At 36.4% G+C, this 12,175-nt stretch overlaps 1 protein-coding gene across 7 annotated transcripts in view; it reads left to right on the top strand.

Moving 5' to 3' along the window:
- LOC126284912 (NF-kappa-B inhibitor zeta-like) overlaps window positions 1–12,175 on the top strand; it is a 269,508-nt gene that overhangs the window by 190,041 nt on the left and 67,292 nt on the right. For all 7 annotated transcript variants that reach the window (XM_049984175.1, XM_049984177.1, XM_049984180.1 and 4 more), the window contains 2 exons: window positions 6,440–6,755; window positions 11,669–11,737. In XM_049984175.1, the coding sequence (XP_049840132.1) occupies window positions 6,440–6,755; window positions 11,669–11,737 (385 nt within the window). The remainder of the gene's footprint in view (window positions 1–6,439; window positions 6,756–11,668; window positions 11,738–12,175) is intronic.

Raw genomic sequence — 12,175 nt, forward strand, 5'->3', positions numbered from 1 at the left:
CATAACATAAGTAATGCATTTATTGTCATCACAACCAAGATTCGCATATCAGACATACTCTTTAATAACATTTCAACATTAAGGTGCGAATGTATATGCAGGCATGGTCAATATTCAGGGATGTGACAAGAATGATCATTCATAGCAAAAAAGTCTAGTATAACTGAGCTCTAAAGTGCATATCTTAAGAGCTATGAGCACTTTTTCATCCTTGCATCTGTGAAACAAATTTCTTCTGCGTAACAAGTGCTCAGAGTTGTTAGGGTATGGATTTTAGGGCCTATGTTTAAAAGATAATTTTGTTTTGTTTTGGTTCATACTCCATCCTCTAAAATATTGAAAGCAAAGAGCTAGTAGGGTTTCATAGAATCAGAGAGGAAGAGATGCTCATAGCTCTTAAGATATGCTTCATAGAGACAATTTTTATTATAGCGTAAGCTGATCCCTGACAGTTACAGTGGACTAGACACAACAGCTTCATGGGCATGCCTCAACAAGTAACATAATGTGGTGTTGTAAACATCTCTAAGGCAATGACTCACAATGACTCAAGGTTGTCAAAACTCATAGACAGCTACTATTTTCCTGCAGCCATTAGCATCTCACAACTGAAAGCTGGCAGCAGTGCTGTGAACTGTCAGGGATCTTCTTACTACATCTCAAACTTTTTTTGCTTCAAATGACCATTCTTATTGTATCTCTAAATAAAGACCATTCCTCATGGAATGCTCTGTATATCCTCAGTAACAGAAGTGCCAGTCTGCTGCACAAGCAGAATACAAAGGAAAGGCTGCCACTGACTAGCACATGCTGTCCTGCCATTTCTTGTCTCTGACTGGACATTGTGAACATATGCTCTACACCACAAATGGGCATAGCGTGTGGAAAGCCCTTTGTAAATTACATACAAGAAACATTTGAATAGAAATAAACAATTGGTTAAAAACTGGTAAATGACCAGCATCCAGCCATTAACAGTCTTTTGTCCATTGTGATGAAGTCATGGTCGCACACAGCATTGATGTGTGACCGGTCAGCCATATTTCCGGAGATATTTCTATTTTGTAACTAGTTTATGATGGCATTGTCCATTTGAACATTTCCATTCAGAGCTGTTGAATCACTGTGGTCTTAGTATAGGGGTTGGTTTGATGCAGTGCTCTACACTAGTCTTTGTCCGCATAGCTACAGCAACCTACCTCCTCTTGAACATACATACTGTAGTCAAGTCTTGGTCTCCCTCGACTGTCTGTACCACTCATACATTCCTCCATTTAACCATTAACTATTCCTTGGTGCCTATATATGAATTTTTGGCAAAAGTTGGCTGAATCATGACCTGTTACTGAAAAAGATGTAAATATGACTTCATATGGACAATAAAAACACATTTTTCTGTGCTACAATACCTGGGTTCATATAAATTGGTGTGAAATTCTCCTTAAAGCTCAGGAAAAAATGACTTTTCATTAAAATTTGGACCCTACTCATGACATATTATTTCTCTCATTTGTAAGAATACAATGAATGGTGCTAACAAACAATGTCTGAATATCATATCTTCAGGTTTTTGCTGTTATGGTCTTGTTCTCTTCCTAAGAGTAGTCTTCATCAAATTAATTTCTGTCATGTAACACTGAGCAACAAAGTTAAACTTTTCCATCCATGGCAATTTAAAACTATGTTCTAGACTAGCTTTTGACACTGTTGGTCATTTGCAAGTATCAGCCAGTAGAGTACTTGGAGACCTATGCCATATTTTTCTCTTTTGAGAAAAACTGATATTAAATTGAAATACTATATTTAATTGCAGATGAAGAATTAAACATTATTTTTTACAGTTAAAAATTAAACATAATGCTAATCTGGAATACAGTGTACAGACATATTTTCATTACTATAGAAGCTTTTTTTCTTCAGGTTACTGGATGTTGTTCACTAGTGCACTGAAAAATTTTCTTTCTGACTTGAAATATAATTAAACCTGTGTCTCTGTTCCTTTCCATATTTTAATTTGCTCTGTTAAATTAATTTTCTTATAACTGATTATCCAAACTGTAAGCCTACAAGCAAGCTCATTTAAAATTGCTTCTTCTTCTTCTTTTCTTCTCCTTCATACAAATACCATTTCATCCTGACTTATTGAATCGTAGTGTTCTTGAAAATCTTGCTGGTAATTTTGTGATCTTCCTCTTGTAGAAATCTCTGCAGATGGAAGATTCTTGTAGTATGCATTGTAACGGACCTGTGAATCTTTTAAAGCTGTAATCTGTTCCTAATGGACACTGGCTAATGAATTTAGTTTATTTCCACTTTTCTTCATTCATAAAATTTACCTCCATGAGGAACCAAATAACTTAGCCTCCCTTTAAATATCATTGTAGAAGGCATGCCTCTTTCATACTTCATCCATAAAATTTTTAACTAGTTTATCTCATAGCCATCAATATTTTATTTTCTGTTTTTAATTGCCTGTTCTAATGATTTTGTAAAATGTTCTCCTTTCATTACATTGACTTCAAATTGTGGTGTTTTGCAGATTTTACAATATTGCAGCAATACTCTGGGCCATAGATATATTGGATCTTACTTGCAGCTTTCTCAATTAATCCAAATTCAGCATCATTCAGTAAAAATGAATAGCCCAATACCAAAAATTCGTGGTCAGTTGTTTCCACCTGCATTTTGTATCATTGACTAGTTTTTACTGGGATGAGAGCCACCTTACTGTTTTGATTCTGTCCAGAACTTACACTATAATAAAGAGAATGTTTGTGGCTTGATGAATACATTTTAAATGCATTCTTATACATTTTGCTATTTGTGGAGATCTTCTACCTTCTATCCTATGTATACATGATGGCTGTGGGTTGATTGAAAGATAGTGCCAAAATTGTGTTCACACTGTTATAAACTTGCATGAGTTTTGTGGCTGGTAGTGAATGAATTGAAACCTTGCAATAGTAGCTCTTTGTTTATCAATCATGTGTTAACTCAGTACAGCTTTAGAGGACAAAATTCCACACTTAACTAAAAGTGTAAAGTCCATCTTGATGATGTGTAGTGGGTGCCCAGCATGACAAAGTCCATTATTGTCAGAAGTGGTGATTAAGGGGAAATACCATGGATGATCAGTGGCAGTGAACCATAAAGCTGTAAGCTCATGGGCCATTGAGATATAGGTCCAGGTGCGTGAGCAACTGACATGTCCAGTGCCTCATCCTGGTGAAGGCAGCAGATAGCAACGTCTGATGGGTAGTGGCAGTGGCAGACATGGTTGTCCAAAGTGCAGACTCTAGGCAGCTGATGTTAGGTCCGGAGCTCTGACTGCAGTGCTGTATATTGCAACCTGTACACCATGTATCAGTGTGGCTTGCTCCCCCAGACATTATGGCTGCTGCAGGTGGCTTGTTGTACTCAGCCTAATGAATCATCTGGCTTACAAATGTCCTCCCAAGGTAAAGCAAGGTCCATGCCTGGCCTGTAGAGCACGCCCATGAACATTGTGGCCGAATATGTGGGGATCCAGTCATGCATATACTACATGTATGGTTTTCTTATATCATATGATGTAGACATAGATAGTTTAAGGAAAGACAAAGCCTTCTGCAAATCAAATCTGGCCACATAAATTTCATTGTTTGCATGTTTTCCCTCCAGATTTTCTGTCATTCGCTTTGCAGCATGAAGTGGTTCACCATAGCCAGAAGGTGCTATTGTCTCAGAGCCTCAAGTAACCACTGCATCTTGCACACTGAATATTAAACTGCGGACTTGGTCCACCATTACTCTGAAAGATGGCGCTGTTGTCTCGGAGCATCAAGGAATTACTACAGCCTACAGACAGAATATTGATCTATCTAATTTGTTCACTGTTGCTCTGAAGAATTATTGATATTTTGCATTCAACTGTCTTATACCTAGAATTTTCAATTTTTTGTGCTTGGTATGCTTTTGCTCTAGTCCCCTCAGGCCTGAAAACATGCTACATACTGATGCAAATGTTCAGCCTTTCTCGTTCTTCCAAGAGCACTTGTCAAATTTGAAGATTCGATACAACACAGAGTTTCAACCTCTCACAATCATCCAAATCTGATACATGGTGAAGAGATTCCATCAGTGTTCAATCAATTCATACAAAAGATAAGGGAGTAACTTTTTTGCACTTTAAGCTGCTACTGATTTGAAATTTAAATGAGGACATCACTGCTAGGGATGACAGGAATGCAGACACTCAATGATAGGTGTGTTGATACCCAAAGCAGCTGAAATGCTTTCAGAGTGTGAAGTGCTTTCAATGGTACAATTTCTGATTGCACAGAATCTATCAGTACTGGTACTCACTGCCAAATTTGTAAAATGTGTAATGAATAAATCATGAGTGTCTCAGAGAGATGGAGATGAATGAAACATATTTACTATGACAATTTCATCAGTGTATGTCCCACAAATTAATGATCTTGTGGACAATATTAATAGTAATCGCAAATTGTTGCAGATGATGCAGTTATCTATAATGAAGTACTGCTTGAAAGAAACTGCATAAATATTAAGTCAGATCTCATAACATTTCAAAGTTGTGCAAAGATTGGCAAATTGATTTAAATGTTCAGAAATGTAAAACTGTGACTTAATGGAAAAAAACCATAGTAACCCATGACTATAATATCTGCTGAAATTGTGCAACTCTCATACAGATATTGGGAGTTAACACTTTGTTGTAGGGATGTGTGTTACATGAGACTCCAGAAGTGAACTGTAAATCCAGGGAGTACTTCTTTGACACAAAAAATTAACATCAGAGTAGCTATAACTAGACAGGGGCTTTTGGGATATAATAGGTCTATCAGTGGTTGAATTATAACAATACAAGAATTCCTGCGCACTGTATTTTGAAATATGTGAGGTCGAATCGTGGTTGAGTTTCCTGTATGTGCAGTCCAGCGACTCTTTACAGACTAGGCCTGAAACACATTTGCTCATCCCTCTACTGCTTAACCTCACCCCAGTTGATTTTCATCCAGTTTTGCATCCAAAAGCTTTACATGCAGGCACATGATACTGTGATGGTAATGCTGTCAAACAGGCTGTCTCAATATAGTTGCCGTGACTGACAGCATAATTTGACACATGGATTCAAAACGTGTATATCACTATGACAAGTGAGTTAAAGAAGATGTCAATTATGGTGAAACACAGTCTGAAGCAAACATAACACTTTTCAGGTTACCTTAGTTCATTTTGTGTTCTACTGATTGATCATGTTTTGACAAGCCAAACTTACTGTTTAGACTTGCTTGTATTTTTTGTCAATCAATCTTCTTAATGATGCTACTGATAGTTGGTTCTCCTGAATGTTGCATACAAGTAGGCAAAAACATAAAGATGTTAATCTGCTGAAGCAGTTAAAATGGACAGATGAGGGTTACTCATCATGTCAGTCACACATGAAAGAGAAATAATGGGAAATACTGGCAAGCAGTTTTATTGTACATCTTTGGCAGCCATCAATTAACAGTCAATAAATTCCTTAAGTAAAATACTAAAGAATAGAATTATAATGTAGTAATTATTTCTAAATAGCACTATGTGACAGTATTGAATGGTGTTGTCAGCAAGAGTCTTGTGCCTAATGGATGTAAGTAGGAATTATTAAAATGTATCAATAGGAGTAAAAATTGGGGCCACAGCAACTTCAATAGAAAATGAAAGTTTATCTCTTTTTAAAATCTTCTCTAGTGTAAAATGTGTAAAAAAATCTTTATGCTGTGTTCCTGGAGGCATTCAATTATGCACTGTGTGATTGCATTGGAAGAATTTCAAATAATTGTATCCCAATATACATGTAATTTTTTGTTTCTTAAATATTGTGATCAAGATGTTAATCATTTACCTGTGAAATGTGCTATGGTTATATATATAGTCTGTTGCTATTTGTGCTTCTACAGGTTTTCCTTTGTATGCAACAGACAACTAAGCACATAAAGGGACATATAGATAGTCTTTGTGCTTTCTCACTCCAGAGATGACTCTAACAACCTTTATTTGCCAAGGAATTTTTTTTAAGCTTCCAACCCATATGTTAGGTGGCACTGAAAAAGACAATAACATAAGCAATAGCTTGTCCCTTACAAAAGTTTTAAGTTTGGTTAGTGAATAATTAAAAAATGTGGAAAGAAGAGAGATATAACAAAAAGAAAGATCATAGGCTGTCAGATGGTGGTAGCTCTGGAAAATTTCCATAGATGAGGAAATAGAAAGATTTTCTTCAGTTAATTTAGGAAGGCTGGAGAGACTTGGGAGGTTGCAGTATAGACCTCTGTGGTGCAACATTGCAACAGTAATAATATTAAGGCTTCTCAGCCAGATGTAAAATACATAGTGACAATCAGGAGAACTGTTTATCTAATGTCAGAATGCCTGTTTGTTTTCATTGCAGTTCCGTGAAGTCCACAGTCACCCACAACAAAATCACCACCAACAACGTCAGCAGAACCAAAGCATCGGAAGCAAAGAATGACAAGAACAGTGAAGAGAAAAGTGAAAAAAATGAGACAGAAAACAATCTTGTTTTAGCATTATGTAATATTTCTCTAAATGAAGATAATGATCTAAACAATCAGATCAAAAACCTGTCAATAAAAGACGACCAGAAGGAGAAGGAGGAGAATGAAGAATCAGATCTTCTATCACGTGGACCAGATAGAGTCTGTACAACAGCAAACAGCAGGACTGTACCATACTTTTATGAACAGGTACTACCTATGGTTTGTTTCTGTCTTTAGTTCACCAATGAATGCCTTATGGAAATATGAATGATTGTTTTGGTCAAAATATGATTTCAGGTTCGTTGATTCAGTTTCTGTTATCAACAGTGTATTGATTTAAAGAGCCCTTTTGAAGTTCAGTGATGTTCCCCAGGATGCCTACATAAAGAGAAATATTCTTGCTGTGCCATGAAGTGACAACACAGAGTTGATTACACATTCACTTTTTTTTATAAATGTTTATATGAAATAATTCTGCATTAGCATTAAAATTAATAAAATAAAACATTTAATTTGAATTCTTCTTGGGTGTTATGCAAGGTTCTGCATTAATTTTCTGGAAAGAGGCTAATTCCCATTTTCAGGTGACTACACATGTTTATCAGAAAAATCTCTAATTGTATAAAATATAAGTTCATCCTGCAGGTAATAAGCCTTCAGGAAATCAGTCAAGTGTTTAGGTGGGCAGCAGTGCCATATTGATAATACAGGATGTGAAACACTATTGACAACACATCTTTGAAAAAGTAATGACTGAAATGAGTACTCATACAGACACTCAGTGTATTATGTTTCAGAATAAATCAAGTATTACACAGGAATCAAGTGCTGAAAAGAATTGTAGTTACAGAATAATAATTTATGTTCATATGGTATTCATGGGGAACTTAAATTTGGTAATTTTACACCTGTGTGTAATACATGCTACTCTGGCATATGTATGTCTTGATACAAACCTTTACTCCATCATCAACTCTTTCTTTTCCAAACCCAGAGTAGGTTCTCTTGTAAAGAATAAAAGATAAAGTGTATGGGAAAGTTGAATTTTGATGAGAAGGTGGTAGTCATGAACCATTAATTATAAGGGTTAAAGTTCAGGGTTTGAGTGTTTTTGAGTTGTACAATGTAGGAGTGTTGTCATGGGAGTTCAGTGAACTACACTGGTGTGCAGATGATAAGATAAGCATACAAGTAACTGACTGAACTGTCTGTAGTCAAATACAGTGATAGCCTCCTCTGGAAAGAAAGTGCTCCACTTGCGTGAAATATTCTCTGTTGTCAAGTCACAGCTCTTCAAATAAAATGCCCAAGCCATCATCAGCAGGAATAAAAATCCACTGAATGCCAGGCTCACAGAGTGTTGTACTTCAATAGGTGTGATAACAGCATCTGGAACCTTCCAAAGAGAGCTGTAGTGGTGAATGAACAGGCATCTCATCACTGCAGCTAAGCCCACCACTGGACTGAGTGATGTCAGGTGGCATGAGAGTCTGGTGCCACATTTGAAACTAACACTCCTTTTAGTGTCAAGCATCCAACTTTGCTTTCATTCAGTATTCAGAGCCTGCCCCCATGCCCTGCTTAGTGTGTACTTCTGGTCTCAACTGAAATATTTGTGGTTTAATCTAACCAAAATTAGACATGTTCATTATTATGGAGTGTCTGTGAACTTTATTTGTACAAAAATGTCCAATTTCAGTCTGCAGATTACTTTCCTTTATTTTCAAATATCCAGTTTTGGGGCCAGCTGTCCATCTTCATATAATTTGTTACAGTTACAGTGTAGTTTGTCGATACAGAACTGCAAGTTCACTGTCATAATTAAATATTCTAAGCTTGGCCACTTCTTCATAGTAGAATCCCAGTGTGACATTGGATGGGAAAAAACTCCCATCTCTTCAAATTGTATTTTGAGACCTTTGTCGAGGCTGTTTGTCCTCGAGGCTGTTTAGCCTTGGCCAGCTTCTCGAGCTCCTGATGTTTAATGTGTGGTGTGTGGGCAGAAGGTTTTTTACTCCTGATGATGATAGTGTAGACAGCTGTCAAAAGCTCAAGTATTTTTTACAGAGTAACAGGGCATGAAAATTGAGAAGATTTTATTTAGGTATGGCACCATGAATGACTCAAGGACAAAAGTGATAAATTTACTTGACAATGAACTTGAATCAGTTCTGCTCTTAGTTATTGGGAGAGAGGTGGAGGTGTTCTACAAAAATTACTTTGTCTCATGTTAACAGCAGTTCTGCTTGTCAATTTCAAATAAATGGAAGCAAGCTTCTCTCTTTATCATCATCATCTACTTCTTCTTTTGTGTAAAATCTATCTTCTTGTTGCTGGTTGCAGGCAGCTGTTAATGAAGTTAAGCAGCAAAGTGAATGTGCTGCTTGATCTTTCTGAGTCAGCTAGAGATAATATTCATGAAGAAAAGCTTATGTTTTTCAAAGCAAAACTTCTCCCTCAGTCCACTGATGATAAAATGTTATCTGTTTTGTCTTACAACTGTAGGCTGTTGTTCCACTCACTACCTGCCATCCAGTCAGTTTAATTGTCAGTCCAAACACAAAACAAATTGTCCACAGGAGAAAATATTTTAACAAAATAATTTCAAAACAATAATATATTTTCAAAAGGCTAAGTTTTTGGATAGTATGTAAGTATTCAACAGAAGGGATATTGCTGATTGAGCATCACCTAGAACAACAGAAGATAAAAATGAAATAACATGATTTTATGCCATTAATGGCCAAGATATTCCATCTGTGGTTAGTCAGCCAGCCTGATGCAAGTCTTGTTATTTGAAACCAGTTTTGTGACCTGTCCACTATATCATGAGCTGTTGATTACAGAAGGTAAAACTGTAGGATATCTAAAACAATGTACCAGAAGTGCTGATTAAGATTCGGCACAGGCCTAGCAATATTATATAACCATAAAAGCACAGTATTATACCAAGCCCAATCACAGGAAGTGCCATAGGAGAGATTGATAACATGGAATCAAGTGTCAGTATGCCTCATCAATGACAAATGGCAATATCAAGACATGAATGGGTTCAGGACAGAATGATCAGTCTCTGGGAAATGGGTTTATTATACCATGCAATTTCCATTCACACATGATGTGCTGCAGTGACAATGATCTCTGGAACAGGGACATCTATAGAGAGCTGAAGGGAAATTCAAGCTCATGATGAGATTACCACCTTGTGTGTATAGCCATAATGCTTGGCACAGCTTCTACCACCATCTCAAAACAATGCTGGAGCACTGCAGTAGATATGGAACAGTTTGTATCAACTATTTGATACCACCTGCTTTAGGGCTGGTTATACATGTCATTGACTTGAGTTCCATTGTTAATGAACCACAAATATTTCATAAATAAATGGGCACATGAAGTGCTGTGGTCCAGGGTTGAAAAGTGAAATATTTTCATGAGTTATACCACATATACATCCATGTTAGATGCTACTGAAATGGCCACAATATGATTGCTGCATCATTGAACGGTGCAGCCAAAAAATGCTAAGTGAGATGTGCCATTTGCAAGTTGTAAATAAAATTATAAGACAGAGCAATGAGTATGAATTACAATTTGTTTGGGACTAACAGATTTAACTTTATCACAAAAAAACCCTATAATAACAGCCCTTGAGAAACAAGATATTTATTTAACCCTTGTCCGTGTTCTGAAAAAGCTATACATCATTGTTAGAGCTTCCATTTGATTTCATCAGGATGGCGGAAACTTCATATTTGAAAGAAGAGTCAAGCCTCACTGCCAAGATTACAGACAAGGAGAAAATCTGGAAATCACTTAACTGGGAAAAAAAGAGAGACGAATACATGTTAATGGAACATACTTGAACCATTTTTGTTTTGATGATGACATTGGTCTGTTTGCCACTAGCACAGACAAGCTTCTGTAATGAACAGTAGAAAGTAGTGGAGTAGTTTGACACTAGGCCTCAAAATCAGTTATAGTCAGACTAAAAGACTGAGAAAAAACATCTACAAACAAACCAAAAAAGTTATAGAAACATTCGAAGAGTCTTTGTGTTTACTGCAGCTGAAGATAAAGCTGTATCAACTGGAAAAGAAATAAACACAAAAGTTAAAATGTTCTAGAGTTGGTAAACTAAATAGTTTACATTGTGCCTCAGATGGGCATTTTGCAATAATTGTATGTTATTAATTTTAACTTATGGGTTTGAGGTATGGATGAATCCAAAAACCATTCAAAATCTGAGGGTTGCTTGGTGAGAAATAGAAATTTGCACATTGTGGAGTACTGGGAGAGTCAGGAAAACAAACAAATGGATTAGGGAATAGACAGAAGTGAAAGTTGTCATTTTGGCTATAATGAAAATTAAATGGAGGTAAGCATGAGATGTAGCCAGACAAATGGATAATGGATAGACCTAGAAAGTTCAGTGCCAGATTCCAAAATAAGGAAAGACAGAGATTATGACCTAGTGTGTGGTGAGTGTAAACCTGTAGGCATTGTGCTGTAACAGTATCAATATGTGTTGCTGAAGATCATAATAATTGGAAGAAGAGGGCTTTATTCAGCAGTGGGTGTTAAATCACTGATAATGGAGACTTTTCAATCAGTTAAGTGAGCAGTTCTTCTTCAAATAATTTTTCACATCTATTTAATACATAAATATACAAGTTTTGTCTTTCATCAGCCTTGACAGAATAAGAACTTCAGAATGAATCTTTCGCTCTGCAGTCAAGTGTGCAGTGTTTGGAAACTTCATGACAGATTTAAATTATGGCACACTGGTATTCACACCTAAGACAATACATTTTGGGCCATTGATGGATTATTCATGACCCATCTACATAGCTTCATTTCTGACACTGCCCATCTCTCTCTTACATTCCAAACTTTACAGAAATTTTCCTGTTTAATGTGCTGGATAGGTACTCCTACAATCACATAGAAAGAGCATCTAATTATGATTTCATCATATTTCATTAACAGATGTGATTTTTTTGTTGAATACACATGTCTTCATGTTTGCAAAGTGTTATTCATATTACATGTTCATGTGTATGTGTGTTTCCTAATTAGAAGACTAACAGTGCTTTTGATCCATTCTTTTATAATTCTAGCGCATTGTATCATCTGACAATCATGGAGGAGGAACAGTTCTCTATCCGGACATTTCGTCACCACAACAGGTATGACATGGAATAGAAACATTACCATAATTTTTTGTCTCTGTTCTGGAAAATATACACAAAAAGATCTGAAATTAGTAAAGTTGTGATAAAACTAAAAGTAACAAGAAACTATCTCTGTCATTTCCTCTGCTGTATATTTTCTGACAAGATATGGGAACTTCAAACCCGAATAGCAATCAATTGTTTGCAGCTATCTCTGAGTGACTAGTATCTTTGAACTGTGTTGTATCTTTGTAGTGTAACAAGCCTTCAGTTGATTCTTGGTATCCTATTTGTGTGAATACTTTGCGCATCTGCTCGGTAATGCTGTAGTTGCTCTACACGATCACACAAGTGTTAATCCAAATAGCAACCCACCTGGAATCCCTGCAGTTTGACCCGAAACAAGCAAATGAACAATTTTCAGGGACATCTGAGATATACAAGAGAGTGCTT

Source organism: Schistocerca gregaria, chromosome 8 (genome assembly GCF_023897955.1).
Source record: "Schistocerca gregaria isolate iqSchGreg1 chromosome 8, iqSchGreg1.2, whole genome shotgun sequence".
NCBI lineage: Eukaryota > Metazoa > Arthropoda > Insecta > Orthoptera > Acrididae > Schistocerca > Schistocerca gregaria.